The sequence below is a fragment of the Mrakia frigida genome (assembly GCF_051309035.1).
Source record: "Mrakia frigida strain ATCC 22029 unplaced genomic scaffold BDY24scaffold_9, whole genome shotgun sequence".
Taxonomy (NCBI): Eukaryota; Fungi; Basidiomycota; class Tremellomycetes; order Cystofilobasidiales; family Mrakiaceae; genus Mrakia; species Mrakia frigida.
Genome location: NW_027481272.1, coordinates 378,011 through 403,432, shown reverse-complemented (window position 1 = coordinate 403,432; position 25,422 = coordinate 378,011). Strand labels below are relative to the sequence as shown.

The following is a 25,422-nucleotide window of genomic DNA, read 5'->3' as shown; positions in this document are numbered from 1 at the left end:
GAGACGCGTCGTCGATCGCGGAAACGAGCTCGACCTTCCTTCCTCTTGCTGGTCGTTTCGTCCTTCTTTCTTTCGGAAGAAAGACTTTCGTACTGGTAATCAGAAGGCGGGCGATCCCATCTCGTAGGCTATTCCTCCCTTGTTACAACCAACTCCACTCCATCGTATCTTTCTTGCCTTGACAACCCTTCAGCCTCTGCCCTCTCTCCTGCTACGCTCAGAACCCCTCGTCCCCCTCCACATCATCGAAGAACAGGATGAGCTCGTGGAACCATGCAACTCCCTCGAGATGGGTCTCGAAGAGGAGAGACTCGTCGACCTAACGAAACGAAAAGGACGACGCGTCAGGATGTGTCGGAACGAACGAAGCGAGAATGTAGTAAGGCTCACGGTATGAGCGAAGAACGAGGTGTTGACTCTTCGAGGAACGAATCGGTAGATGTTCTTGGTGAGATCCCAGTAGTGCTGAAGGAGAGAGAAAAGAGAGGGGCGGAAGAAGCGAAAGGTCAGGAAGGTTGAACCGGACGCGTCGAACGGGAACCGATGAGCTCCTCTCACCTTGGTATCTGTGTTTCCTCCAGCAGCTGAGGGAGCGACGATCTGAACGTATCGCAAAGAGGTCAAGCGTCAGTCTAAACGATGACCGATCAACGCGTCGTTCAGTTCTCAAACTCACCACCTCTCCTTCGCCCTCCTTCCCGAAAACCCTCCTCGAAGCACTGAGGAACACTTCAAACGCCTTTCCCTTGAGAGGCGTGATCGGAGCAGGGACAAGTCCCTCTGCTTGAGAGCCGAGAGTGATGGTTCCCTCCCCTCCTTTGACGAGGACAGATCCCTCGTGTCCGATGAGTGTGAGGTTGAACTGTTTGGCGATGGGGATGACGGGTTTGGCGTAGAGGTCGAGGACGATCTCGGCTGAGAGGGCGTGCGTGAAAGGGAAGGAGGGAGTCAGAAGGAAATGGGAGCGATGGGAGGGCCGGCAGAGAGAACGAACGAGTTTGAGCGAAATCGATTCGAGAGTTGAAGACGACGCTGGCGGACTCCGGAAGGGCGTTGACTTTGTGACCTGAGAGTATGGTATACGAGATAAGCGAAGTGGTCAGCAAGGGGGACGACGAAAGGGAGAAAATGCGAGCGTCGTCGCGTCCAATTCCTTGGGCAAAGGCTCACCTCCGATCAAAAGCGTAGCAGCCTTGCTCGTTCGAACAAGGAACTCTCCTCCCATCCTTCCAGCAACTTCAGCGTACGAAGCAGCCAGCTTGTCGAGTTTCTTCTGAGTGAGCTTCCCATCGAGTCCGTTGGTGAGCCACGAAGGAACGAGCGACTTCTGTCCGTGCTCCTTGACGCACTGGAGGTAGCCGAAGATGGGCGAAGCGGGAGTGAGGGTTGGAGGGAAAAGAAGAGCATCTTCCACGGCGACGACGATTCGAGAAAGGAGACCGATCGAGGTGTGGACGGAGGGAGTGGATCTGACAAGAAAAAGCATCGGCACGACGCGTCGAGATCAGCTGTCAAGCTTTGAGAAGATCGAACGAAAGTCTCGACTACCCACGAATGACCGCCAGCTGTCTCGACAAGGATAGTAGGCGACACATTCCCCTTCTCTCCCGTTCCAGGAAGGACCAGAGTCTTCCCGTACTCTCTGCTGATCCCGCTTCCTCCCTCGTCGATGAGCAAAGCGACCCCGTCCTTCCCGTAGCTTTTCAACAGCTCAGGACCGATGGAAAAGGCTCCTTGAGGTCCTCCGATCTCCTCGTCGAAACCGAAGGCGAGGACTGGACGAAGAAGACACAACGACGACGCGATCAGCGAGAGAAAGGTCGGGTAAAACGAACAGCGAAGAACGCGGTTTGCAGGACGTACCGACAGTCCTCTTGTTGTCCCAACCGCCTCCGACGAGATGCTCCAAGGCAGCCAAGATACCGATGAGAGAGTTCTTGCAGTCGGAAGCTCCTCGACCGAAGACTTTCTCGCCGTCGAAGACACCTGTTCGATTCGAACGTCGGGAACGAGAGGAAGTCAGCTCGTCTTAGAGCGAGAGAGCGAGAGGAGGCATGTACTTACCCTTGTAGGGAGGGTAAGTCCACCTGTCGAGTGAAGTTTGAGCGGGAACGACGTCTTGATGAGCGGCTGGAAGGGAAAGATAGAAAGGGAGGTGAGTCAAACTGCCCGACTTCAGAGCGCCAAAAGAGCGCGAAGGTGTACGACGAACCTAGAACGAGAGGCTTGAGATCAGGCTGAGATCCTTCGAAGGTGTAGATGAGGGAGAATCGGTTCTGCGATCAAAAAACAACGACGAAATCAACAACACGTTCGCGAGCGAAAGGGAGGCAAAGGCGAATCGAACGAACGGTCTTCTCCAACTTCGCTCTCTCGTGGCTGTGGAATAGAAACTCGACGGAAGTCAGCTCCAGCGAGAGCTGGTAGCAAATAGAGGGGCGAAAGAGACTCACACGAGAGGGAACGTCTCCTTGAGGTACTCATGAAACTCGATGAACGGATTCCATCTTGAATCGTAATCTTCCCCATCTACAGGAGCATCTACCATGTCATCGAACTAGGAAACCCAATATAAAGTCAGCCTTAATAGCTCTCCTTTTTCTCTCAAGTCAAAGCAGAGCCTCACCGTTTCTGTAGGGATCCTGATCGCACCCAAGAACCTCTCGACCTCGATTTTCTTGAACTCCTCCGTCCAGAAAACCTCACTCCTTCCCTCTTGCTCCTTTGAGAGAGGAGGAGAGTCAGGTTGGAAGCAAGAAGAGGAAACGGAGATCTCCGGATCTGAGGTGAAAAGCGAGAGAGAGGAGGAGGAGTAGAAGCCTGAGAAGACGAGGTAGGCGGCGAGGGAGGAGAGAGCGAGGAGGCGAGGGAGCGTGAGAAGGGTAGTGCGTTTGGCCGTGGGGTTTAGAGGGGCAGGTGAGGGAGAGGGGAGAAGAGAAGAGGAAGGGGTGTTCTTTTCGGACGACATGATGGTTGGATGGACAAGAGAGGAGGAAGGAGGGAAAGGCGAGCTGGGCTGACGGTCACAGCCGAAGACGAGCTCGACGCTTGATAGGTTGCCGCCACTGAACTCTGAGAGGCAGGGTAGCAGATCTGAGAACAGGGAAGAGGCCGTTACACTTTGGCCATCGCGAAAGGAGACTGGTGAGAAAACCTGCATTGCGAACCACGGAGGGAGCGAGCAACGAGAGGAAGAGATTGCGAGCTCGCCCTCTTCTCCCTTCCTTCCTTGACCATGCAACCAGAAGCAGTGTTGAGGTCGGGATTCCTTCTGCCTACTTTCGAAAAATGCTCTCTACAGCGTTCGAGCATACTGCTGGTGCAGAAATGCTCGATAATTGTTTGGCAAAGAGGGAAAAGAGCATCGAATTCGACGACGACGCGTCCGCTTTTGCGGTTCACCGAAGTGCTAGACTATTTGCGACTCTTCTGTCCTACGAGGGTGAGACCTTCCGTTCTGGGGTAATCTCAAAGGAATATAGCGACTCTGAAGGGCCGAGGGAGATTGGGGACGACGTGACGACGCGTCGAAGGCAGGTCGAGTCGAGTCGCCAACGGCGAGAGCTGGGGGAGAGGAGGAACAGGGTAAGTCAGCAGCTCCGGCATTGAGCAATGGAAGTACCAGTGCGATGACTGCCAAAGAATGAGAACCAAGAACGAGCGGCAAGAGGACTCACAGAAGTTCAAAAACCTCCTCTCCTCTCTTCTCATCCCTCCCTCTCTCGTCCTTCCCATCTCCCCTGCCCATCTCAGCTGCACCAGAACATATATGTCCCTTCACCGCCAGCACACCTAACCACCCCTTCCTCCCACTCCCCTCGCCTGATCGTTTCCGAACCCAAGCTCCCACATCTTGACCTCGACGCTCATCGTTTCCTCCCACTCTCTCCTCTCCTCCCCGTTCCTTTCCCCACCGAACCCTCCTCCTTCCCAGTACGCTTCCCTCTGCCAGCTCTCGAGAGCAGCTTTCCCTTGTTCGAAAGAAGTGCTTTGGGATTGGAGGAGGGAGGAGAGATGGGTGAGGTGGGAGTGGGAGTGAAGGAGGAGGGAGAGGAGCGGAGGGAGGGATTGGACTGTAGAAGGAGAGGTCGTAAAGGAGGAAGTTCATGGGTGAGTGAGATGGTGATGGTGGTTGGGAGAGAAAGAGAGAGAGACACTGACCGAAATGAGACAAGGACCAGGTCGTCCAGAGGGGAGTCGCTTGGGAGAAGGAGGGTCCTTTGGCCTGCATGGCTTCGAGGAGGAGGGAATCGGCCGCGTCGGTCAAGGAGGCTATTTTGGAGAGGCGTTTGTCCTAATATATACAAGGAGGAGATGGCGGTCAGCGAGAGAGAGAGAGAGAGGAATGAAGGGGGAGGGGAGGTTGAGGAGGAGAAGGGCAGGAGACCCACGAGTTTCCCGAGAACGACTGTAAGATCTGCTTGACCGTTTGAGAGTCTGAAGAGAAGAGAACCTGGAGTAGGAGAGTAGGCGAAAGGTTCGTGGGGTTTCGAAGCGAGGTTGCTATACAAAGAGGGAGGAACAAAATGGTGAGCTCGAGCTCATTTCTTCCGCTCCTTCCTCTCCTTCGATGTTTCACTCACTCCAGCTCTGTCCTAGCATCTACACAAGCCTTCCCAGCCTTCAATCCATCCATAAGAACGACTTCTTCCCAGTCCTTGATCGCCTTCTCAAACTCTACGAGAATCGCTCGAATCTTTCGATGGTAAGAAGTTGGGTCGAGGGCGGAGAGGCGAGTCGTAGGAGAGGTGGGCGAGAGGGGAGGAGAAGCTCGAGCAGAAGCAGGGGAGGGAGTGGAGGGACCTCGAAGGGAGGCTAGTCGGGACATGATGAAGATTTTCCTCTCAAGGTGTCGAAGGCGTTGGGAGGGAAGAGAGAGGCGAGGTTGATTTCGTTCGAGATTCCGATTTCGACGCAGAGTGCCCTTTCGCCCACAACTCCCTCCTCCTTTCCTTCTTCCCTCCTTCTCTTTTCTATCCTCACGGGATGGATATCGGTAGCGATGGTCTCGAGAGGGAACTCAAGACTCTCAAGAGGCAGATGGCTCAGAAAGGTGGGTTCAAGAGGAAGAGAGTGGAGAAAGACGCGTTCGTTGCGAGCTGACCTTCCTTCGTTCCTTCCTTCCCTTCCCTTTTCGCCTCCGTCTCCCTCAGACATTCAAGTAGAATCCTATCAAAACGAAATCTTCAAGCTTACAGCAGCGTTCGAGGAGATCAAGAAAGCTAGGGATGAAGCTTTGTACAGGGTGAGTTCAAGAGAAAGAGGAGAGGGAGGGAGGGAAGGAGAGGTGTTGTTGTTTGAGAGGAGAGAGGCAGAGTGAGCTTCCTAGAAGACAAGGGAGGGCAGAACTTCGAAGCCCATAAACCCTTGCATGTGTCTATAGACCCTCTCGTTTTTAGAAGCTCATTCGATGGGCGACTCCTACGAGAGAGGGAGCAGAGAAGGAGCTCGTCGACCTCCTTCCCTTCTCGAGCTCGCGCTGACCTTTTCCTCCCTCGTTTCTTCTATATCAGCTCCAACAAGAAGCCGAGAAAGCCAACAAGAACGAAGTAGCCCTCACAAAGACAACCAAGGTGAGTGTTTCGTGTCTACATACATGTTCTCGCTCGCTTCTCTGCTCTCCTTCGCCGCTCGTTCCTAGATCGACTCAAGCTCACCTCCCTCTCCCTCCTCCCCTTCTCACTCCTCCAGGAACTCCAAAACTACAAGATCCAACTCGCCAACGCCGATCGAGCCGTTCACGACGCCTCCGCCTTAGCAGCAACCTCGTCGAAAGAAGTCAAGCAAGCCGAACTTCGTTGGGAAGTCGACGGAGGAGGACTCGCTTCCTTGAAACAGGACAAGTTCAAGCTCGAGGAGAAGATTAGATCGTTGGAGAAGGAGTCGGGGAGGATGAGAGAGGAGCTAGAGGATGCCAAGAGTGAAGCTAGGATAGCTACTCAGGGCATGGGTGGTGGGTTCGGGAGTGGTGGGTTTGGAGGAGGAGAGGTGAGTCGACGACGAGCTCGTTTCGTAGGGAAAGAGAGAGTGTAGCTGATAATTTCCGTTCGGTTCGTCTTTGGCAGTCCTCTCGAAACGGAAATCCCAAAGCCAAGATCCTAGATCTGGAGAACCAGGTCCTGGCTCTCAAGTCGCAGAACAGGAAGCTCGAGGAAGACAGTCGCGTCAGTCCCGTTCCTCTCCTTGTCTCTGTTTTCTTTCCTTCTCATTGCTCACCCCTTTTCCCGTTTTTTTGGCTCCTCCAGTCCGCCCTCCTCTCAGCCTCTGCATCCTCCTCCCGAGGCTTCTTCGGTTCCCCACCTCCTCCTTCCAACACCAACTCCCGCTCTCGTCAACCCTCTCCTCCTCCTCCCTCCTCTCGCCGTCGATCCAACTCCAACTCCAACGCGTCTTCCTCCACCATCACAGCCCTCGAGGCCCAAATCTCCTCCCTCGAACTCGCCCTCTCCTCTTCGGAAGCAGATCTCGAACCTCTCAAACTCAAACTCACCACCTCCCAACGACTCGTCCTCCGCCTGGAGAACGAAAAGATGGCTTTCGAACGCAACGTCAAGAGAGAGATGGACTCGATTTCCTCTCGCCTTGAAGAAGCCGAGGAGGAGAGGGACGGTCTGAGGGTGGCAGTGCGAGAGGGCTCGAGTGCTGGGGTTGAGTTGGAGAAGGTGAAGAAGGCCGGGGAGAGGGAGAGGGAGAGGTTGGAAGGGGAACTGAGGGAACGGGTGGAAGGTGTGAAGAGGTTGGAAGGGAAGGTCGCGGAGATTGAAGATGAGGTGGAGAGGGGACGGGAGGAAGTTAGGATTAGGGAGGAGAGGATCAAGGAGTTGGAGGCGAGGGAGAAGAAGTTGGAGAGGGAGGTGCAGGAGGTCAAGGAGGCTGCGACGACGAGTCGCCCTGCTACTAGAGGAGCCGCTGCAGCTGGAGTGGATCAGGCGAAGCATGACGAGATGGTTGAGAACTACCAGTCTAGGATCGTCGAGTTGGAGGAGAAGTTGTCGAGCTCGTTGGCCGCTGCTTCGACGATGTCGATATCGAGATCGGGGTCGGACAAGTCCTTGCATTCGAAGGGAGAGGGAGAGGCGGAGGTTGCGCTGCAGAGGATGACGAAGGAGTTGAAGAGGTTGAAGAGGGATAAGCAAACTCTCGAGGACGATCTGGCTGCTAGTGACGAGGCTGTTGCGGAGAAGGACAGGGAGATCCTTTGTGAGTCGCGTCTGCTCCTCTTCTCTTTCCTCCTCTTGCACGCGTCTGACGCTCTCTTCCCTCTTCTTCTTGCCCATTCTCAGCCCTCCGAAACAACGTCCCTCTGCCATCCTCTCCCACTTCTCGAACGGCCTCCGAACTCGAACCCGAAAACTCGTCGTCGTCGTCCCTCAACGAGAAGATCGCTCGACTGGAAACAGAACTCTCGGTCGCTCGTTCAGCTGGAGATCAACTTCGTTCGGATCTTGCTAAGAGTCAGGCTGCCATCGACGACCTCGAGAGGGAGGTTGGGGATGGAATTGGAAGGGAGGAGTCGATCAAGGCGGAGTTGAGGAGTGTCAAGGCTGAGTTCGAGGTTCGTCGCTTGGTCTGCTCTTCTCCCTGTCGCTTCTTTCTCCGAGTCTGACTAGCTCCTTCGAAACCTTCTATCCAGATCTACAAGGGAGAAATGGAAGCCTTCACTTCTCAACGAACCGCGTTCGAAGCCGACCTCCTCTCAACTCAACAAGCCCGAGACGAATCCCAAGCTCAAGTCGTCCAACTCACCACCGAAGTCACTCGTCTCACAGCCGACCTCTCTCGACAACAGGACGAGGCTCTCGCCTCGACGGACAAGCACACCGATGCCGTCAGGAATCTCTCGGAGGAGAAGAGTCGACTGGAGGAGGTCGTGCGGTCGTTGGAGTTGAAGGTCGCTGAGGTTGCGTCGTCTGAGAAGAAGGTCGAGGAGTTGGAGGTTGCTTTGAGGGAGTTGGGAGAGAGGAGGGAGAAGGAAGTTGGAGAGATGGAAGGATTGAAGGAGGCTAAGAGGGCTGCAGAGGAGTCGTTGGAGAAGGAGAAGGGAGAGGGGAAGAAGTTGGAGGATGCTTTGGAGGTTTTGGAGGAGGAGAGGGCGAAAGTGAATGGATTGGCGGCCTCGAGGTCGATGAAGCTAGAAGAGGAGAAGGAGTGAGTTTAGCACCCCTTCATCTTAGTTTGAGACTAGATTGACTGACCCGACACGCTGTTCTTCTTCGTTCGTTCTTCAGGTCTCTCGACGCGACGATTACCACACTTCGACTCAGCATCTCCTCTCTTCAAGACGAAACCACCAACCTCCGACTCCAACTTTCTACCTCCGAAGCTTCAGCCTCCGAGTCCCAATCTCGATTGGAAGCCCTCGAGATCATGAAGGGCGACGCCATCGGATCGTGCATCAAACTCGAAGGAGACGTCGAACGACTCGAAGCGGACATCACTCGACTTCAAGACGAGCTTCGAGATCGATCCACTGCCAATGAAGCCGACGACCGAGACAACCAGCTCATCGTCACTCGAGAACAGATCGACTCGCTTCGAACGGAGCTCGAGAAGATCAAGATGGACTCGGAGGTCATCGAGGAGGAGCACCGTCAAGTCGTCGTCGAGCTGCGAACATCCGTCGATTCGACGAAGGAGGAGATGAAGAGGAGAGAGGAGGAGGTCTCGGACCTGTTGGAGAAGAAGGAGCTCGAGCTTCTTACGGCTTCGTCGTCGTTGGAGGCTAAGGAGAGGGAGATCGCTACCTTGGTCGAGGCTGCTCGAGTGGCAGCAGAGGAGGCAGCAGCTTCCCTCGTGGTCGATTCTACTCCTCCTACGCCCACTTTCGTGTCTTATCAGCCTTCCCAAGAGGAGCTCGATGGGGTTCAACGGCTTCAGGACGCCGTCGCTCGACTTCGAGGTCAGAGGGATGCCTTCTCCGCTGAGAAGGATGAGCTGCGATTGTCTCTCGAGTTCTCGGTGAGTCTTTTATACTGCCTTGTTGACAAGTCGGAGCTACGCTGACTCCCATCTTCCATCGCCTGCCCTCAGACCGACGAGACCGAGAGCGCTCTCGCTGCTCTCTCTACGACTCGAAAGGAGCTCGAGGTCGCCCAGCAAACCGCCGAGGAAGCTACCGGCATCGCTCTCGAAGCTCTGAACACTTCGGAGGATCTTCAGCAACAGCTCGACGCGTCCAAGGCGACCCTTCTCGCTCTCCAAACCAGCACCGCCGACCTCGTCCAGCAGCTCGAGGCTTCTAACTCTCAGCTCGTCGTCGTTCAGGAGCAGCACTCATCCGCTCAGGTGGCCGCCGAAACCCTTGGAACCGAACTCGCAACGACCAAAGGGGACGTCGCAGTCAAGATCCAGGAAGTCGAGGATCTCACCAGGGAGAGGGACGCGCTGGAGGAGAAGCGAGCTCACTTCGAAGCTTTGGCGTCGTCTTCGGATCTCCCTGTCGAGGAGGCTCTCGTGACGCTTCGGAAGGAGATGAAGGAGGTCGAGGCTCGACTTCAGAGGAGGACCGAGACTGTGAAGGTTCAGCAACACGAGATTACTCGACAGAAGGCTCAGATCGCTGTGAGTTCATCTGCCTCCCTGCTTCTTTCTCTCTCTCCAATCGATCCATCCTGACCTTTCTACTTCTTTTCTTGCCCACGTAGATGTCGGAAGAGAACCTCGTCGACCTCGCCGACGAACTCAAGGAGTCGAACGAAACTCGAGACGCCAAACAGGTTCAACTCGACGCCCAACTCCAAGCCGAGGAAGATCTCAAGGCCCAGCTCCAGACCGCTACGGACTCCATCCTCGAGCTTCAGACTACCCTCGAAAAGGCAACCTCGGATATCACCGCTCACGAGACGGAGCTCGCCAGTACGGTCGTCGTTGTCTTCGACGAAAAGGCGAAGGTCGTCGCCCTCACTCAGTCGCTCGCTTCGTCGGAATCCAAGGTCGCAGAGGTCAACCAGCAGGTCGCAGCTCTCACCCAACGAGAAGTCGAGCTTTCGGAGCAGGTCGCCAACAACTCCATCCTCCTCGAAGAACGGTCGATGGAGATCTCTCAGCAGCAAGAGAAGATCGCTGCTCTCACCGCTCGAGAATCCGAACTCGTCGAACAGGTCGCCTCAGCCGAATCTCAACTCAAGTCTACGACCGACGAACTCCTCTCTCACCAGAAGGACACCGAAGAGAAGCTCGCATCCCTCAGTCGACGGGAAGAGGAAGTTTCCCAGAGCCTCAAGTCGACCGCCGACGCGTTGAACGCTACTCGACTCGAGCTCGAGCAGCAGAAGAAGGTCGTCCAGGAGCTCGAAAAGGACATGGAAGAACTCACGGCCGACGCTGGAGCAGCTCACGTAGAGGCAGAGGAGAAGGGCAGAGAACTTCACCTCGCTCAGCAGGAGATCGAGACTCTCAACAAGAGGTTTGTCGCTGGCTCGAACGCCGAGGAGTCGTTGCTCAAGGAGAAGGATGGTCTTCAGGCCGACGTCGCTTTCTTCAAGGGCAAGCTCGAAGCTCTCCAGACCGAGTACGAGCAGCTCACTCAGGCCGGAGTCGAGCAGGAGGGAGCTCTCCAGAAGGCTCAGGAGGAACTGGATCTCTTCGAGACGTGTCGAACGGATCTCGTCAAGGCGGAGGATCTCGTCGCTCAGCTCACGAAGGAGGGAGAGGATCTTCGAGCAGTCGTCGAGGAGAAGGAAGGATCGATCTCGGAACTTCGTCGACAAGCCGAGGAGCTCGAGTCGGTTCGAGGAGATCAGCAGGCTTCGACTCTCCTCGTCCAGTCCCTCCGAGGAGAACAGGATCGACTTCAGGCTCAACTCGCGGACGTCCAAGAGGAACTTCGATCGACAGTCGTCTCAAAGGAGGAGTCGCTCATCCACCTCTCCCAGGCTCGGGAGACGGAGACCTCTCTTCGTCAAGAGCTCGGATCCCACTCTTCAAACGTCGAGAGCCTCCTCGCCCAGGTCGCATCCCTTCAAGCAGCCCACGATTCTCTCGTCGAAGCCGAAACCGCCGCCAGGAGTCTCGTCGCCAACGCCGGAGAAGAGCAGGCTCGTCTCGTCGAGGAGCACGCTCGAGAAGTCACGTCCCTCCGAACCAAGGTCGACTCCCTCTCCGCCGAGATCCAAACCACCGAACAAACCAAGGCCGATCTTCTTCAAACAGTTCAATCCCTCGAGACCGACCTTCAATCCGCACGAGCTTCCCTCGAAGAGACCTCCTCTCGACTCGAATCCAACGGGCACGAACAGTCGTCTCGAGAGCAGGCCGTCAACGATCTTCGCCATGAACTCACCATCGCCGAATCGGAGCTTGCTGGACGTGACGCTCGAATCATTGAGGTCGAAGAAGCTACAAGGAGGTTGGAGGGAGGCAGGACTAGGCTGGTCGAAGAGCTGGAGTCGGTGCATCGTCTTCAGCAGGTCGCAGAGGCTCGGATCCACGAGAGGTGAGCCTTCGTCTCCTTGTTCTTTCTGTCTCAAAGACCTTGAAGCTGATGATCATCTTCCTATCTCTCTCTTACAGGGAGGCTGTCGTCGCTCGAGCTCTCACTGATTCCAACGCCGTCAAGGATCAGCTCGTCGCCGTCGAAGCTGAGCTCCGGGATCTTCAGTCGAGAAGCAGTCAGCAGGAGGCTCTTTACCTCGAGGAGGTCGAGAGGTTGCAGGTGGAGATTCAAGAGGTTCAGGCTCAAGCTCCCGCGTCAGGTTCCGATGGGGTTGTTGACATGGAGATGTTCGAGAGTGAGTTGAATCGATTCTCCTCTCGATCTTCTTGTTTTCTCAAACTGACTGTTGCTTTTCCGTTCTTTTCAGATCAGCGCCTTCTTCTCGAGCAGAAGTCCATGGAAGTCGAAGAGTGAGTAAACTTGCCCTCTTCGATTTGCCTCTTGTTTCGAAGCTCTGCTGATGCAAGTTTCTTCCTTTCCTCAGAGCCGACGACAAGCTCCTTCAGCTTCACAAGGATATGAAGAGGGTCAACATCAAGCACGAGAAGCTCATCAAGAAGCAGGAGAAGACGTCGGCCGCTCTCTCGGCAGCAGAGCTCAAACTCGCCGAGCTCGAGGCAGCAAAGGAGGTCAGGCCAACGTCCAGGGTGGATCGAATCTCCTCCCCCGTCATCGCCGCTCTCTCCAACTCCCCATCTCGCTTCACCGCCGCATCTTCCTCCTCCTACTCCCACTCGGACATCCCACCAGCTCGAAGGACACCCTCTCTCTTCTCACCTACTCCCAACTCAGGCTCAAGACCCATCGCTTCCTCTCGTCGCGTCTCCGGTGAACGAGCTCCTCCTTCCTCGATCCTCTCGCCAGGAGTCGGTCAACCCACTCGACTCACCTACGTTTCCTCCCTCCCATCTACCTCGGACCCATCCTTCCCCTCCATCACCGCCGGAACCAAACGATCTCGTCCTCAAGAGCTGGAGCAGCAACACCCAGAAACGGCAGCGGTCCTTTCGCCACCAGCACCCTCTTCGGCGACCCCTCGTCGAGCTCTTCTCCACCCCCGGAAGACTCCAGGAGGAGGAGGATTCACGCCCAACCGAGCGGCTCTTCGACCCGTCCCTGTCGCTCAAGAGAACGGAGTCCCAGTGGACTCCATCGTCGGGAAACCGAAGCTCAAGGGGTTGGATTCCGAGCTTCTCACCAAGCTCCAGAACATTCGTTCGGTTGGCGAATAGATTGGTAGTAAACTCTTTAGCGTTCTCTTTGCATTGCATTTTCTCTCTCACATACACTTATTTTCCAACCGGACTCGCATCGCTCTCTCTCTCTGTCTCTCTTCGTTTCTTTCGACGCGTCAGAGTCGTCTTTCTCCTTTCTTTCCCTCTTTCCTTCTTTCTTCTCTATTCGCTGCCTCTCTGATTTACGATCTGCTATGCTTTCGTGACTTCTCTTTCGCGATACTGGGCAGAACCTAAGACACAGAGCCATGCTATCGAAGTAGACGAGCCGACTAGTAGGGCTTGAACCTCCTCGATCCCTTGAGCTTCTCGACCTTCTCCTTGTCGGCGGCGAACTTGGATCGAAGGTTGGCGAGATCCTCCCTCTTGGCTTCTCTCAGCTGCCACCTGTGGAAATGAACAGAGAAAGGAAGACGCGTCAGAAGGAGACGTCCAAAGGAAGAAAGAAAGGGCGCGGCGAGAAACGAAAACGAACCTGTAGAAGTCCTTCAACTCCTTGCTCTTCTTCTTCCTTCCAGTCTCCTCCTCCTTCACGTCATCCCACTTCTTACTAGCCACTCCAACTCCACCACCGATCAAGTTCCTTCCGTACCTTCCACCTCGAACGACCAAGGTGAATCCATCCTCGTCGACGATCTCCTGTCCCTGCCTGGTGATCTTTGCGAGCTCAGCAGCTTTGATGTGCTCGTGGTGAGCGAGGGACGAGTCGGCGTGAGCCTTGACCTGGGAGAGATGTGGTCGGAGGATGGCGTGTTGAGCGAGGTAGTGCGAGAGACCTGCTGCAGGGGAGGAGGAGGTGGGCCAGGGTCGCGCTTTGGAGGTGGGGAGGAGGAGAGCTCGGGTGAGGGAGAGGGCGGAGAGGTAGGTGATTTTGGCGCTTGTGGAGGTGGGGAGGAAGTGGGTGGGAGGGATGGAGAAGAGAGGGGAGATGGTAGGAGCTCTGGGTTGAGGAGCTGACTTCTTGTTGGAAGGTTTGGAGGTTGAAGCTGCCGGCGTGTCCTCGTTCTCCTCCTCCGACTCCTGCTCTGACTCTTCCTCTGAATCCGTCTCTTCCGCCTCCTCGACCTTGACCTCCTTCACTCCAGCTCCAAACTTGATCTCCTCGATAGGCCCAACGGTTCCGAAGAGAGCTCTCAGGTTCTCCTCGGTCGCATCGGGAGGGAGGTTGGCGACGAAGAGGGTTCGACCTTCCTCCGCCTCTGCGTCGTCGACGGTCATGGAAGCTGAGGCCGAAGCCGAGGGGACGTTGGGTCGGATGTAGAGGTAGTGGGTAGTTGACTTTTTGAGGAGGGAAGTGGAAGGGTAGGTGACGGGAAGGACGGTGAAGGATCCGAGCTGAACAGGCGAGGTTCGTTTGGGAGCAGACGAGGTTGAAGGAGAGGCGACAGCGACGGAAGCCGAAGTTGAGGCTTTCGAGGTAGATTTGGCCATCTTCAGGGGGTGTGATCTAGCGATCTGGGAAGAGGAGAGGAGACAAGAAGAGGGATGCAGGTCAGCAAGAGGAGAGAAGGGAGGATTCTTGAGCTCCTCGATTCCTTCCTTCGTTTCTTCAAGCTCATCCTTCTGTCCTGATCCTTCGCCGACAGCCTGAAAGCTACAGGAGAGAGAAAATCCTCCTCTGGTTTCCGCTTTCATAGTCCAGCTCGCCACTAGAGCGGTTAGAAGCTAGCCTACAGGCCTTCTCTTCCCCTCGACCTTCCCTCACCCAAATTTCGCATCCAGCTCCTCCTTCACTCACCTTGGATGCAGCTTCTTTTGGAGAGCCTTTGGATAGAGTCGGGGAGGATGAGACCTTGAGGTTGTCCTGGAAGAAGGGAAGTGAGGGATCTGGCTTGAAAAGCGAGCAGGGGAGAAGGGAGGGAGTTGGGGGAAGGAAAGGTGAGCTCAAGGTCTGCGAGGTGCAGGTGCCGATTTTATTTTTTAAAACGGCCAGAGGCCTCTCGTTTCCAAGCCTCGGGAGCCGTAACTCTGGCTAGTACCGTGTTGTCAAGACATGTCCTCGGAGAGGTTTCCTTCTATACACATTTTTGAGGGGGAAGGGAAAACAGCTCGAGCGCGTTTTCTCTCCCAAAGATCGACGGGCCCACGCCTCCTTCTTTGTCCTTCCTTTCCCATCACAGACAAAGATGGTACAAGAGCAATGCAATATCTACCTTGAGCGAAGGAGTAGGTCTAGGATCGTTCCCCGTTCCCTGCAACGCCCTCCTCTTCCTCCTCCTCGGTGATCTCCTCGTTCATCAGCAACGGTCGTCTCTCCTCCTCCTCCTTCCCTCCTCCCAACCCTAGTCGATCCTGAGCTCGAAGGACTTCTCGATCCCAGTCGGTTCGGAAAACAATGTAGTTGCAGAGCACCGAGGAGTCTATTAAACGAGGAGAGAGGAACAGGAGAGGTCAGTAAACGAGAGGTGAGCAGGACGACGCGTCGAGAGAAGGACGGAAGGAGGGACGCACAGCACAAAGCGATACTCAGACCTATCCAGAGACCTCGGATCCCAAAGTGTTTCTCGAAGCAGAGGTAGATTCCTGGAGGAACGACGAAGGGGAAGCAAAGATCAGCGTCTCGTTTCATTCGAGTCGACACTCCGCTTCTTCCCTCTCGAACGAAAGAGGAGCTCGAAGCCGACACTCACCGACAGGAAGACCGAGAATGTAGTAGCTCGAGAGGTTGAGAGCAGCTCCCAAAGTCTGTCGAGGGCGATACAAAAGAGAGGGAAAGGTCAGTGCGATTCGACGGGACGCGAGCGAGCGTTGCGCAAAGAGAAGAACGACGAACCTGCTTTCCAACCACACGCAGGATTCCTCCGGCGACTCCAGTAAGTCCGTCGGCGAGCTGAAAGATGCGAAAGAAGGAGGTCAGGACGAAAGCTCGGAAAGACGACGCAGAGGGTCGACTGCAGATTGAAGACGGACCTGGAAGAAGGCGACGTAAGGCAGGATCCTTGCTACCTCAATCTGAAGAACGATGGGAGAGAAGGCGGATATCAGCGATCGAGGTGAATCATAGGCAGCGATGCGAGAAGAAACCGAAAATCGACTCACTCGAACTTCCTCGTCTTCGTTGAAGAGCAACGCCCACCGTTGACGAACGATGAGGAGGATTGTGCTGAACGAGAGAAGATGAGTATGTCAGTATCCAAAATTCGGAACGAGGAGGAGGTAGACAACTCTACGAACCTGTTGAACACCGAGATCACAATCGACAATCCCAGCGCAACCCACGCCGTCCATTTCGCTTCCCATCCTCGACCTGCTCCGAGAAGGTTTCCTGATCGAACGGCGGTGGCGATGGAGAGAGAGAAGGGGATCTGGTAGGTTATGGAACAGGAGATGAGGAGGATGGATTGAGTGGCGAGAGCCATGGCTGGTGCGGGAGAGAAGAGAAGCAAAGTCAACGACGCGTCTTCCGAGATCGAGAGAGAGAGAGAGAGAGAAGCGAAACGCCGAACGTACCACCTAGCATCGAAGCAGCGAGAGTCACAATCTCCCAGCTCCACCATTCACTAGCGACCATCCCGATTCCGCTGATACCGAGGCCGAGAGGTGTTCCGAGATCCTTGCACGCCTTTTTCCAGTTCATGCCTGGCCAAGCAGCACTGTCCGACCATAGACGACCGTAGAGAAGAAAGAGAGCAAACTAGGCCGATGTGAAGTGAAAGGGGAGGAAGTCAGTATCCACAGAGAGAGGTCGAGGGAGAGAGGGGGACGAGGCGGAACGAGAACGCACTTCTAAATTCATCGAGAGACCTGTGGCGAGAGGGGCACCTCGGAAGCCTAGACGGATCGAATCGATAGGACCATACACTAATAGCCAGCTGGACGGAGAAGAAAGAAGGAGGGGAGGGGAGGTCAGTACTCGACTGTTCGACGCGGAGATCAGAAGCAGAGGTCAGAACGAAGACGAGACGGACTTGAGGAAGATGTTGATGGGAGCGACGATGAGGATAACGACGGTTGGGACGTTCATCAGGCCTGAAATCGGATAAGGTAGAAAGAAGGAGAGAGGAGGGATGGCGGGTGACGAGAAAAAGGGTTAGCGAGACGCGTCGAGATCGAGAGGAAGGGAGTTTCACTCGCCTTGAGCCTGGAAATACTTCTTCGCAATACTGTTTCCAGCTGAAAGTGAAGCACGAAAGGTAAGCTCTCGATTAAGAAGGCGGAAAGAAGAGGGAGGAGCGCGACGAACCGTAACCAGGGATTCCGATGGAGAGGTAGCGAAGATACAGAGCGGCTTTTTCAGCCACGATGGCATCTGAAAGAAGAAGAGGTAGGAAAGGAAGGTGAGCCTTCGTACATGCAGGATCATACAAGATGAAGGAATCCTGCATACCTTGTCGGAGGAAGAGTAGAATCGTTTCGGCTCTGAACCAGGCCTGAAAGGAAGACGCGTCGAAGAAGGATCAGCTTCAACCGTTTCGTCGAACGAGGAATCAGGAGATAACTCACGTAGTACATAGGAACACACGCCATAGCAACAATGATCGAGACTCGTTGAGCCCAGAGTCCGACCTTCGTTGGGTCGTCCGAGGTCCAGGCGGCTGGAAGGAGCGAGTCGACTGAAGAAACGAGGAGGTAGAAACGAAACGCAGAAAATCAGCTCGAGCTGCTCCGCTTGAAAATGAGCAGCGGAAGTAGACTCACGCGAAGAAGCGATACCCTGAATGACTGAAAAGGCAGTCACTGAAGCTGTCATCGAAGCCAGTCTGGAGGAAGAGGACAAAAGGACAGACGCGACGCAAGAAAGCACGCAAGAAACCGGAGGTGAGCGAGGACGAAATCAAACAGAGAATTTGGAGGTTCGAGTTCGAGACGAGCTGAGAGGACGTACGAAGATGCCGCCAGATCTGTAGGACCGACTGAGAGATGACCGATAGATACGACCTGAGAGAAGGAAGGGAGCAACGTTCGTGTGAGCTCATGAGCTTTGCACGACGGTCAAGGGAAGGAGGAAGAGTTGCTCACCGAGGCGAGGATGAGAGAGTACTCAGCCGCTTGCGTGAAGAGGATGGGAACGGTGGTGTAGATGAGAATTTTGGCTTCGGCCTGAGGACGCGACGAAAAAACGAAGTCAGCTTCGAGGAGAACAAGGAGAGGAGGGGAGGAGAGGAAAGCGAGTCGAGAGGTCAAGACAAAGGAGCAGCTCCCTGAGCTCTTGCTCTGGATCCATCGAGTGGGTTTGGAAGCAGAGGGGTCTAAGTATGTGCGTGCATTCAAGCCTAGAAGGAACAGGAGGTATCTGACTCCCTAGGATCCAGCAAGACCCTTGAAGGAGAATTCGGAAGAGCAGTCCAAGCTCAACCGTTCTCCTTCCTTCCTTCAAAGAGAACCTCGATGGAAGCTCAAGATCTGCAAGCATCTTCCCTTCCTCGAGCTCCTTCGATACCAACACTCTTCGATACCTTCTCCTTCGAAAGAAACCAGAAAAAAGAGCAGCAAACTCACTCGAACAGCCAACTTCCAATCTCGATGGGCCTCTCCCCCCGAGTCTCCTCCTCCAGGAGCTCCCAAGACCCTCTCCTCCTCCTCTTCAGCAGTCTCTCCCCCTTGCTCGGCTAGCAAGACCAGAGGCTCCAGAACCCTCGGAAGATTTGACGGCCGGCGACCTCGAATGGTGAGTCCCGACTCCCCTGCTGATTCGGAGGACGTTGCTCGATCCTCGTCGTAGGAGTCCGCTGTTGTCGGCGAGGAAAGTGCTGGGGACGAGTCTGTTGGGGTATTTGGGATGGAGTTGAGATGGGGTGCTTCCTTCCTGAAGCGTCCTCGAGCTCCTGCTTCGTTGGAAGAAGCGCCGTGAGAAGCTCGACGTCCTTCGAGAGTCGAGCCGTAGCGAGGGGTTGAGGTCGCCCTTCCTCCTCCTGAATCCCTCACCGGCGAGGTATCTGGGAAGAGAAGACTCTCCTCGTCGAGAACGAAGCTCCGGTCCTCGTCTACTGAGCGACGTCCTCGTCCGTTTTGAGAGTTGGAAAGTGAGGAAGAGCTGCCTTCTCCGTGTGCTCCATGGCTGAGGCGAGGAGGAGGAGGTTGGCGACTTCCTCCTCGAGCTTTGAGAGCTTCGAGATCGGAAGGGAGATTCGGACGATTACTGGGGGAGGTAGCGAGGAGGGAGGAGGTATAGGAGGCGTAGTGAGGGAAGGAAGAAGACATTGGCTGGGGGGAAGGGAGGAGGCCGTTGGAGGGAAGGGAAGAAGTTTCGAGCTTCAAAGCTCTGGCCGTCATTGAAGAGGATCGCGTAAAGATTGTACATCTTCGATAATTTTATCCGAGGCCTGAAGCACGCACGCCCAACGAGATATCGACTATGGTTAAGATCAGACTGAAAAAAAACTTGACGCGACTGCTGAAAAGGTCAGTCACGTCTCGTCCAACCTCCCTCGTTCAGCCCTCGTTGAAGTCCATTGACCCTGGCTCGACTTTCGACTTTGGCTCCTCACTCCGGCCTTTCCTCAAACGCCCACCTCGGTCGTTCCACAAGGCTGACTTCTCTTGATCATCGCTTCAATCGTAGTAGCTTGAAAGGCCGTCTGCTCCATAGGGCCAGGATTCGGAAACAACCATGGGTCGGAGAGGGGACAGGACCTCTGCGGCCTATGCTTCATTCCCCCATCCTTGTTTTCCTCAAAAGGAATTCCAGAGACAAAGAAGGAGGTCTACCTTCAACCACAACCATCCCCTCCCACTCAAGCTTATCCTTTTGAACATCCAAACGTGAGTGCGATAGAATCTTGTCGAGCATTCAGCATTCAGTCGAGCTCACCTCTCCTCCCTCCCTCCCTTCTCGTTCATCCATCTTCCTACCCTTCTCCCACAGCCTCCACTCTTATCGCTCTCCACCATGACCACCGACCTCATCCCCCTGCGCCAGCCTGTCTCTTTCGACAACGCTCAAACCAACACGACCACCTCCTCGAGCTTCACAGGATCCTCGCTCTCGTTCTCTCACCTCTCGTACACCATCAAGACCAAGGCGGGAGAGAAGAAGCTCATCAACGATGTTTCCATCAAAGTGAAGGCTGGAGAACTTCTGGGTGAGTGCTAGACGTTTCTGAGGTCTAAGGTTTCGGAAGGATGGAAGGGCAGAACCAAGTTAGGAAGCTGACTTTGATCTCGATCCCGCTTCGCTTCATTTTAGCGATCATGGGTCCGTCTGGAGCTGGTGAGTGGCAGATTTTCGTTTTCCGAAGTGTTCCAGATCTGTAGAGCTAATCATAACGGCTTCGCATTGACAGGTAAATCAACTCTCCTCGACCTCATGTCGACTCGAAAGACCTTCGCACCTGAAGGTTCGATGAGCTTGAACGGAAGCCCTCTCAGTCCCAAGGATATGCTCAAGATCTCGTGAGTTCGATTTCGTAGTACCTACCTGTTTTGAGTCTTGGTGCTGATTCGGCTTCTCTCGTCTTTCACAGATCCTTCGTCGAGCAGGAGGACGCGTTGCTCGGAGTTCTCACTGTCCGGGAAACCATCGCCTACTCTCTTCGTCTCTCCCTTCCCAAAGCTCCCAAATCCTTCGTCGCCAAACGAGTCAACAGGATCATCGACCTTCTCGGACTGGCGAGTTGCGCTGAGACTCGAATCGGAACTCCCATCTCGAGAGGAATCTCCGGAGGACAGAAGAGACGTGTTTCCGTCGCTTGCTCTCTCGTCGCTTTCCCGTGAGTCGCCACCATCATCGTTTCGTCCGAATTGAACTGTACTGATTTTCCCACTCCCCTCTTTCCATCCAGTCGTGTCCTCTTCCTCGACGAGCCAACCTCGGGTGTTCGTCCTTCTCCCTGCTCTCTTTCCCCTCTCTTCGACGCATCGCTGACCTCTTCCTTCCGGCATTTTTGCTTCTTAGCTCGATTCTACCTCCGCTCGAGAAGTCATGTTCGCCGTTCGACGGGTCGCAAGGGAGGAGGGAATCATCATCGTCGCTTCGATCCATCAACCTTCGCTCGAGACCTGCAAACAGTTCACCGACCTCCTCCTTCTGACTGGAGGTCAGATCTGCTACAACGGACCCATGGAGAACCTCGACGGCTTCTTGGCTGGATTCGGGAAACCCGTCGGAAAGTTTGTGAGTGACCAGCCCTGTTCGCCTCGTTTGACTCAACTCGACTCTGACTCACTCCTCTCTTTGTCTCCCGTTATCCAGGTCAACCCGTTCGTCCATCTCCCTTCTTTCATCACTTCGCTTCCCGAATCCTCTGCTGACACCGTTAATTTCCCTTTCTTTATCGCTTACAGCACCGATTCCGTGATGGATCTGCTCAACACCGACTTCGCGTCCCCCGACTCCGCCTCCAACGAAAACGACAAGGCCGACAGTCGAAGCACGGCCGACTCCCTTAGGTCCTTCTACCTCTCGACCGTCACCGCCACCGAATCCGACGAGTCCTCTGAGGTCGTAGGAAAGAACGTCCACGACGTGATGATCGAGCACGAGAACCAGGAGGGAAAAGGAGGGAAGATGGAGAGTCTCTGGGGAAACACTTACGTTCTTTCCGAGAGGACGACCAAGAACTACTCGAGGTGAGTTTCTTTGGTTTTGCTTCTGGTTCGAGAGCGGGACGCGTCGAACTTCGACGTTCCTTTGACTGACGCTCGGTTTTATTTCTTTTCCTTTCCTCGTTTTTTCTCAGGAACCTTCTCGCTTACGGAATTCGAGGAGGGATGTACGTTGGAATGGCTGTCATGATTGCCTTGATCTGGATCCGAATCGGTCTTGATGCCAGTCGAATCAACGGTGAGCCTCCTTTCTCCCCTTCTTTCGCGACGCGTTCCGTACTGTACTGACGGTCGGTGTTCTTTCCTTCAGATCGATTGTCTGTTCACTTCTACGCCATCGCCTTCTTGGCCTTCAGTGAGTAGCAGCTTTGCTCTCCTTCCCTCTATTCTTCTTTCAACCCCGTGCTTCACTCTCCCTCTCTCTCTCTCTTCTTCCTCTCAAACCCACACTGACTGCCGCTCCTTAATTTCCACAGTGTCCGTCGCTGGTATCCCTGGATGTGAGCCCATTCTCCTCTCCGCGTCGTCTTCGTCGATCCTCTCGCTGACCTCTCCTTCTTTTCTCTCAGTCCTCGAAGAGCGAGCCGTTTTCAGGAAGGAGCGTGCCAACGGTCTCTACGGAACTCTTCCCTTCCTCCTGTCGAACACCATCATCAGCATCCCCTTCCTCTTTGCCTGCTCCCTCTTCTTCGTCCTCATCATGTACTGGGCCGTCGGACTTCACCCCGGAGGACGAGCTGCTTTCAGGTTCTTGGGCATCCTGTGAGTTTGACGACCGATTCAGCAAGCTTTCTTCGCCCTTTCGAGGACCTCCTGGGGCTCTCGACGACTAGAGTCAAACCCTTTCCGGAGACCATGCTGATCGTTTCTTCGTTTCTTCTCAGCTTCCTCTCCCTCTACGCCGCCGAATCTCAAGTCATCCTCGTCGCCTCCCTCCTGCCCGTCTTTATCGCCGCTCTCGCCATCGCTGCCTTCATCAACGGGTTCTGGATGAGCGTCGGAGGATACTTGTGAGCTCAGGAACCTTCGAAACCCGTCGGACAGCATCAAGCTGACCTCGCCGCCTCTGTCTTTCCTTCCTCAGCCTGAAAGCTCGAAACCTCCCACGCTTCTGGTATTACTCTTTCCATTGGATGAACTACCAGAAGTACTCGTTCGAGCTTCTGGCCAACTGTGAGTGTTCTCCTTTTCCAGTCCTTCTTCCTCCGAGCCTCGACTGACCTCGATTGTACTGCTCTTCTCTCTCCCCTTCGACAGCTGATCTCGACGGACTCACCTTCGACTGCTCCGACGCCGCTTGCCCTTACCCTTCCACCCTCGGCGGGAACCTCCTCTCGGGAAGGGACGTTCTCGTCTACCTCGAGATCGCAGACGTCTCGTACGGGAAGTGGGGTGAGTTCTTTCCTCTCTTTCTAATTGAATTATTCCCTTCCTTTTTTTTGTTCCTCCCTCCACCTTCAAATTCGGACGCTGACTCTCGTCTCCCCCCTCCTTCTCTTCCTTTGCAGTCGGAATCCTCATCTCCATCATCGTCATCTACCGAATCGCTCTGTACTTTGCTCTCAAGCACATCAGGAAGTGGTAGATTTTAGCTTTGTTTTTCTCTTCTACTCTCCTCTCGTTTTTCGCTCTCTAGACTAGATCATCGACCGTTCCGGGTTTCGCTTTCGGTTTCGTTTCTCGCCCTTGTTACAACTTGGCTTAATATTATTATTTTACGTTTCAACCTCCTACTTAATGCTCTTTCCTGTGATCATTCCCTTCGTAGACATCAATCTGCCTCGGTGAAGACTCGAGCCTGAACCCCTTCTCTCTCCCTTCCTCGATCCGTCCTTCGTCGTCTCATCCCAGCGTCCTCGAAACATCGACCCTCTCGTCCCATCATCTACCCAACGAGGTACATAGACTGTCTTCTTTTGGAGTCCGTCCTGGTGCATGGTTGCAGCCTGATGAAGGAAGAGGTCCAGAAAGAGGCGATCCTCGGGCCAGCAGATCTCGTCGCGTCGAGTTTAGAAACGTCAAAGATGGGTGGGGAGGTTCTGGTAGACTATTTAGGAGTGGGAAAGCCCCCAAAAAGAAAGAGGGAAAAGCGTCGGCTTGTGTCAGGTTTGGGAATCTTTTGACAGCTTTTCTTTTTTTTTGAAAGCAGAGAGGAGGACTTACGAGGATCAGAACCCTGCTTTCGAACCGAGACGACCCTAGCTGTCCCTCCCCACCTCCGCTTCCAACGATCCCAGCAAGTCCCACATCCCTCGGTTCCACCAGTGAGGCACGATCGGAACGCACCTGAATCCGAATCCCAGCACGAACCATCAAAAAGTACAAGTAGTCAGCCAAAAAGACGACGCGACGAAAAAAGGGAACACCAAATGACTGAAACTGACCAATGCAAACAATCTCTCGATGTCGCCGAGAGGATCTTGTTGGAGTGAGCATCAGGTCTAAACGAAAAAAAAAAAAAAAACCCAGACGAACGCAAAGGTTCAGCTTGAGCCCTCGAAAACGACGCGTCGAAGGCTTCGCGACAGTACTGTTTAATCCTCACCTCAACCAACTCATCTCCGTCACGTTCATCCACCCCTTACTCCCCCCTTCCTCTCTCAGCGCCTCCTCCCAAATCCCATCCAGCTCTCCGAACGTCCCCCACCCCCAACTCGGATGCGGATCCTCCTCGGTGAGCGGAGTCGGTGGACCAGGGGAGGGGTACGTCTCGCAGTTGAGCTGAGGCGTCGACGTCGAGCGGACGAGGAGGAGGGTGTTGGGGAGGGAGAGAAACTTGGGGAGGAGGAGGTTGACCTGTTTTTTTGAAACGAGAAATGGGAAGGAGAGAATGAGGAAAGGAAATGAGAAACGAGAAAGGGGAAGACGCGACGCGACGCGGCGACGTACCATTGCTCTAAAGGCTTTCGGAATCAACTGCTGCTTCACCCCCAGTGTCCTCTCGCTCCAATGAGCTCCCGAGTTCAACACTACTATATCTCTCTGCATCCCTTCCCACCCTTCCTGCTCTCCTTTCTTCCAACAACTCCAAAAGTCCTCCCTCGCCGAATCCATCTTCTCCTCCCACTCCTCTCCTTTTGCAACCACCCCTTCCCTCTCCAACAGATCCCTTAACTCGGGTTCGGAGAGCAAGAGATCGTGCCTGTAGAAGGACACGATCGGCTCTGACCAGCGTTCCAAGGGGACGAAGGGGTTGGTTGAGCGGAGGAGGGGAACGAGAGGGTGAGAAGGGTTGAGACGGGAGAGGGAGAGGGAGGTTCCGTTCTTGGGCGCGTGGTGAAAAGTTTGAGTGATAAGAAGCGGAGGAGCGGTTGCGTGGGAGTTGAGGAGGAGGAGGAGCGAGGAGTGTTGTTGCTGGGTGAGGGAGTCTGCGAAGAGGGAGGGAGGCGGAACCGCGGGTCAGCCTTTCGTTCTTGTTCTCTGTTTTTTTCTCTCTTGTACTATGTAGATTCAAGAAAACTTTTGATGAGCGCTCACCTCCTACCAAAACCATTCCCCTCGGACTATTAATCATCCTCCCAACAACCTCCTGCACGTCCCAACCCCTCAACGGTCGACCGCTCGAAGGTGTCCACTCCCATTTGCCCACTTCGTTGAACCTCTCCTCTTCGAGCTTGATGTGCTCTGCTTCCGACCGATCGATACCGAGAGAAGGAGGGACGAAACATTTTCCAGGAGTACGGAGGCCGTAGCGGGAGGAGATGGAGTTGAATGAAGAGGAGGGAGAAGGCAAGGTCCATCGTCCGATTGTCGGAGGGCTGAGAGGAAGAGGAGGAGGTTCGAGCGATGTTGCTGGGAGGGGAGGAGAAGAGGTGCTGGAGGAGGTGGTGATGAAGAGGTCGAGAGTTGAAGTTGGTCTACATATACAAGTCGAGTCGACAGAAGAAGAAGGGGAGGGGAAAGAGGGAAGGAAGGATGAAAAAACGGTGAGCTCGACGCCCAAAGAAAACGATCGGCCCGACTCTAGTGAATCGTCTTAATCACTCACAAAAGAAGGAAGAGCAAGATTCCAACAGCAGCGACGCAGGCGAGTCCCACTCTCGAGATCCGAGCCATACGAGAAGGGAAGGGAGAGGAGGGTCGGTTGTCGCAGTTGAAGGAAGAGGGAGCGATGAAGTCGCAAGACGGGAGAGACGCCGTCGGTTGCGAAGGAGAAGACCAAGCGATCACGGTCATTGACGACCAGCATGAGATTGTAGGATTTCAATAGGTTCGGGAGAGTACTGTTATCTAAGTACTATGTTGTTTCCTTTTTTGATGATAAGAAAA

General features: G+C 54.6%; 6 protein-coding genes across 6 annotated transcripts; 1 reads left to right on the top strand and 5 right to left on the bottom strand.

Annotated features, from left to right (window-relative positions):
* Positions 1–96: 96 nt before the first annotated feature.
* BDY24DRAFT_383648 (M20 family metallopeptidase) lies at positions 97–2,973 on the bottom strand. The gene is made up of 13 exons (XM_076639699.1): positions 2,627–2,973; positions 2,454–2,557; positions 2,352–2,379; positions 2,213–2,276; positions 2,065–2,130; positions 1,864–1,986; positions 1,553–1,775; positions 1,171–1,469; positions 995–1,066; positions 677–915; positions 559–600; positions 391–465; positions 97–319 (listed from the first exon to the last, which is right to left on the bottom strand). Exons 1-13 carry the CDS (start codon positions 2,966–2,968, stop codon positions 218–220), a joined length of 1,779 nt encoding a protein of 592 aa, XP_076498245.1. The 5' UTR covers positions 2,969–2,973; the 3' UTR covers positions 97–217.
* A 368-nt stretch (positions 2,974–3,341) lies between these two features.
* Positions 3,342–4,863, bottom strand: BDY24DRAFT_383645 (uncharacterized protein). Its single transcript, XM_076639698.1, has 5 exons — positions 4,584–4,863; positions 4,392–4,503; positions 4,162–4,294; positions 3,678–4,073; positions 3,342–3,564 (listed from the first exon to the last, which is right to left on the bottom strand). The coding sequence occupies exons 1-4, from the start codon at positions 4,826–4,828 to the stop codon at positions 3,793–3,795; spliced, it is 771 nt and encodes a 256-aa protein (XP_076498244.1). The 5' UTR covers positions 4,829–4,863; the 3' UTR covers positions 3,342–3,564; positions 3,678–3,792.
* An 8,078-nt stretch (positions 4,864–12,941) lies between these two features.
* Positions 12,942–14,100, bottom strand: RRP7 (Rrp7p; the record flags this gene model as incomplete). Its single annotated transcript, XM_076637335.1, has 2 exons — positions 12,942–13,056; positions 13,145–14,100. 2 exons carry the CDS (start codon positions 14,098–14,100, stop codon positions 12,942–12,944), a joined length of 1,071 nt encoding a protein of 356 aa, XP_076498243.1.
* Positions 14,101–14,612: 512 nt separating this feature from the next.
* On the bottom strand, positions 14,613–17,040 carry BDY24DRAFT_282455 (MATE family efflux transporter). The gene is made up of 12 exons (XM_076636979.1): positions 16,853–17,040; positions 16,744–16,782; positions 16,578–16,638; positions 16,394–16,481; positions 16,120–16,303; positions 15,844–16,030; positions 15,709–15,772; positions 15,580–15,621; positions 15,443–15,499; positions 15,300–15,354; positions 15,121–15,192; positions 14,613–15,029 (listed from the first exon to the last, which is right to left on the bottom strand). Exons 1-12 carry the CDS (start codon positions 16,992–16,994, stop codon positions 14,842–14,844), a joined length of 1,179 nt encoding a protein of 392 aa, XP_076498242.1. The 5' UTR covers positions 16,995–17,040; the 3' UTR covers positions 14,613–14,841.
* Positions 17,041–19,447: 2,407 nt separating this feature from the next.
* BDY24DRAFT_282440 (P-loop containing nucleoside triphosphate hydrolase protein) lies at positions 19,448–22,845 on the top strand. The gene is made up of 16 exons (XM_076636978.1): positions 19,448–19,691; positions 19,796–19,819; positions 19,893–20,001; positions 20,073–20,318; positions 20,391–20,424; positions 20,504–20,722; positions 20,801–20,808; positions 20,893–21,177; positions 21,288–21,391; positions 21,464–21,508; positions 21,630–21,653; positions 21,723–21,915; positions 22,038–22,163; positions 22,238–22,326; positions 22,411–22,545; positions 22,662–22,845. Exons 1-16 carry the CDS (start codon positions 19,499–19,501, stop codon positions 22,736–22,738), a joined length of 1,911 nt encoding a protein of 636 aa, XP_076498241.1. The 5' UTR covers positions 19,448–19,498; the 3' UTR covers positions 22,739–22,845.
* Positions 22,846–22,851: 6 nt separating this feature from the next.
* BDY24DRAFT_383634 (GDSL/SGNH-like acyl-esterase family found in Pmr5 and Cas1p-domain-containing protein) lies at positions 22,852–25,243 on the bottom strand. Its single transcript, XM_076639697.1, has 7 exons — positions 25,142–25,243; positions 24,631–25,010; positions 24,043–24,521; positions 23,699–23,949; positions 23,538–23,594; positions 23,317–23,439; positions 22,852–23,200 (listed from the first exon to the last, which is right to left on the bottom strand). The coding sequence occupies exons 1-6, from the start codon at positions 25,207–25,209 to the stop codon at positions 23,352–23,354; spliced, it is 1,323 nt and encodes a 440-aa protein (XP_076498240.1). The 5' UTR covers positions 25,210–25,243; the 3' UTR covers positions 22,852–23,200; positions 23,317–23,351.
* Between the last annotated feature and the right edge of the window lie 179 nt (positions 25,244–25,422).

Excerpts from the sequence above, each read along its gene's own strand:
- BDY24DRAFT_383645 (XM_076639698.1), bottom strand. The coding sequence starts at position 4,828 with ATGTCCCGACTAGCCTCCCTTCGAGGTCCCTCCACTCCCTCCCCTGCT. Across the intron at positions 4,504-4,583 it reads GATGCTAGGACAGAGCTGGA|CAACCTCGCTTCGAAACCCC; the intron begins GTGAGTGAAACA and ends CTCTTTGTATAG. Across the intron at positions 4,295-4,391 it reads CAGTCGTTCTCGGGAAACTC|GACAAACGCCTCTCCAAAAT; the intron begins GTGGGTCTCCTG and ends TGTATATATTAG.
- BDY24DRAFT_282455 (XM_076636979.1), bottom strand. The coding sequence starts at position 16,994 with ATGCAGGATTCCTTCATCTTGTATGATCCTGCATGTACGAAGGCTCAC. Across the intron at positions 16,031-16,119 it reads CGCTGCTTCGATGCTAGGTG|CCATGGCTCTCGCCACTCAA; the intron begins GTACGTTCGGCG and ends CTCCCGCACCAG. Across the intron at positions 15,773-15,843 it reads GTGATCTCGGTGTTCAACAG|CACAATCCTCCTCATCGTTC; the intron begins GTTCGTAGAGTT and ends TCTCTCGTTCAG.
- BDY24DRAFT_383648 (XM_076639699.1), bottom strand. The coding sequence starts at position 2,968 with ATGTCGTCCGAAAAGAACACCCCTTCCTCTTCTCTTCTCCCCTCTCCC. Across the intron at positions 1,776-1,863 it reads GGACAACAAGAGGACTGTCG|TCCTCGCCTTCGGTTTCGAC; the intron begins GTACGTCCTGCA and ends TTCTTCGTCCAG. Across the intron at positions 466-558 it reads GAGGAAACACAGATACCAAG|CACTACTGGGATCTCACCAA; the intron begins GTGAGAGGAGCT and ends TCTCTCCTTCAG.
- BDY24DRAFT_383634 (XM_076639697.1), bottom strand. The coding sequence starts at position 25,209 with ATGGCTCGGATCTCGAGAGTGGGACTCGCCTGCGTCGCTGCTGTTGGA. Across the intron at positions 25,011-25,141 it reads ATCTTGCTCTTCCTTCTTTT|ACCAACTTCAACTCTCGACC; the intron begins GTGAGTGATTAA and ends TTGTATATGTAG. Across the intron at positions 24,522-24,630 it reads GGGAATGGTTTTGGTAGGAG|ACTCCCTCACCCAGCAACAA; the intron begins GTGAGCGCTCAT and ends CCCTCTTCGCAG.
- BDY24DRAFT_282440 (XM_076636978.1), top strand. The coding sequence starts at position 19,499 with ATGACCACCGACCTCATCCCCCTGCGCCAGCCTGTCTCTTTCGACAAC. Across the intron at positions 22,327-22,410 it reads GTTCGAGCTTCTGGCCAACT|CTGATCTCGACGGACTCACC; the intron begins GTGAGTGTTCTC and ends CCCCTTCGACAG. Across the intron at positions 22,546-22,661 it reads CGTCTCGTACGGGAAGTGGG|TCGGAATCCTCATCTCCATC; the intron begins GTGAGTTCTTTC and ends CTTCCTTTGCAG.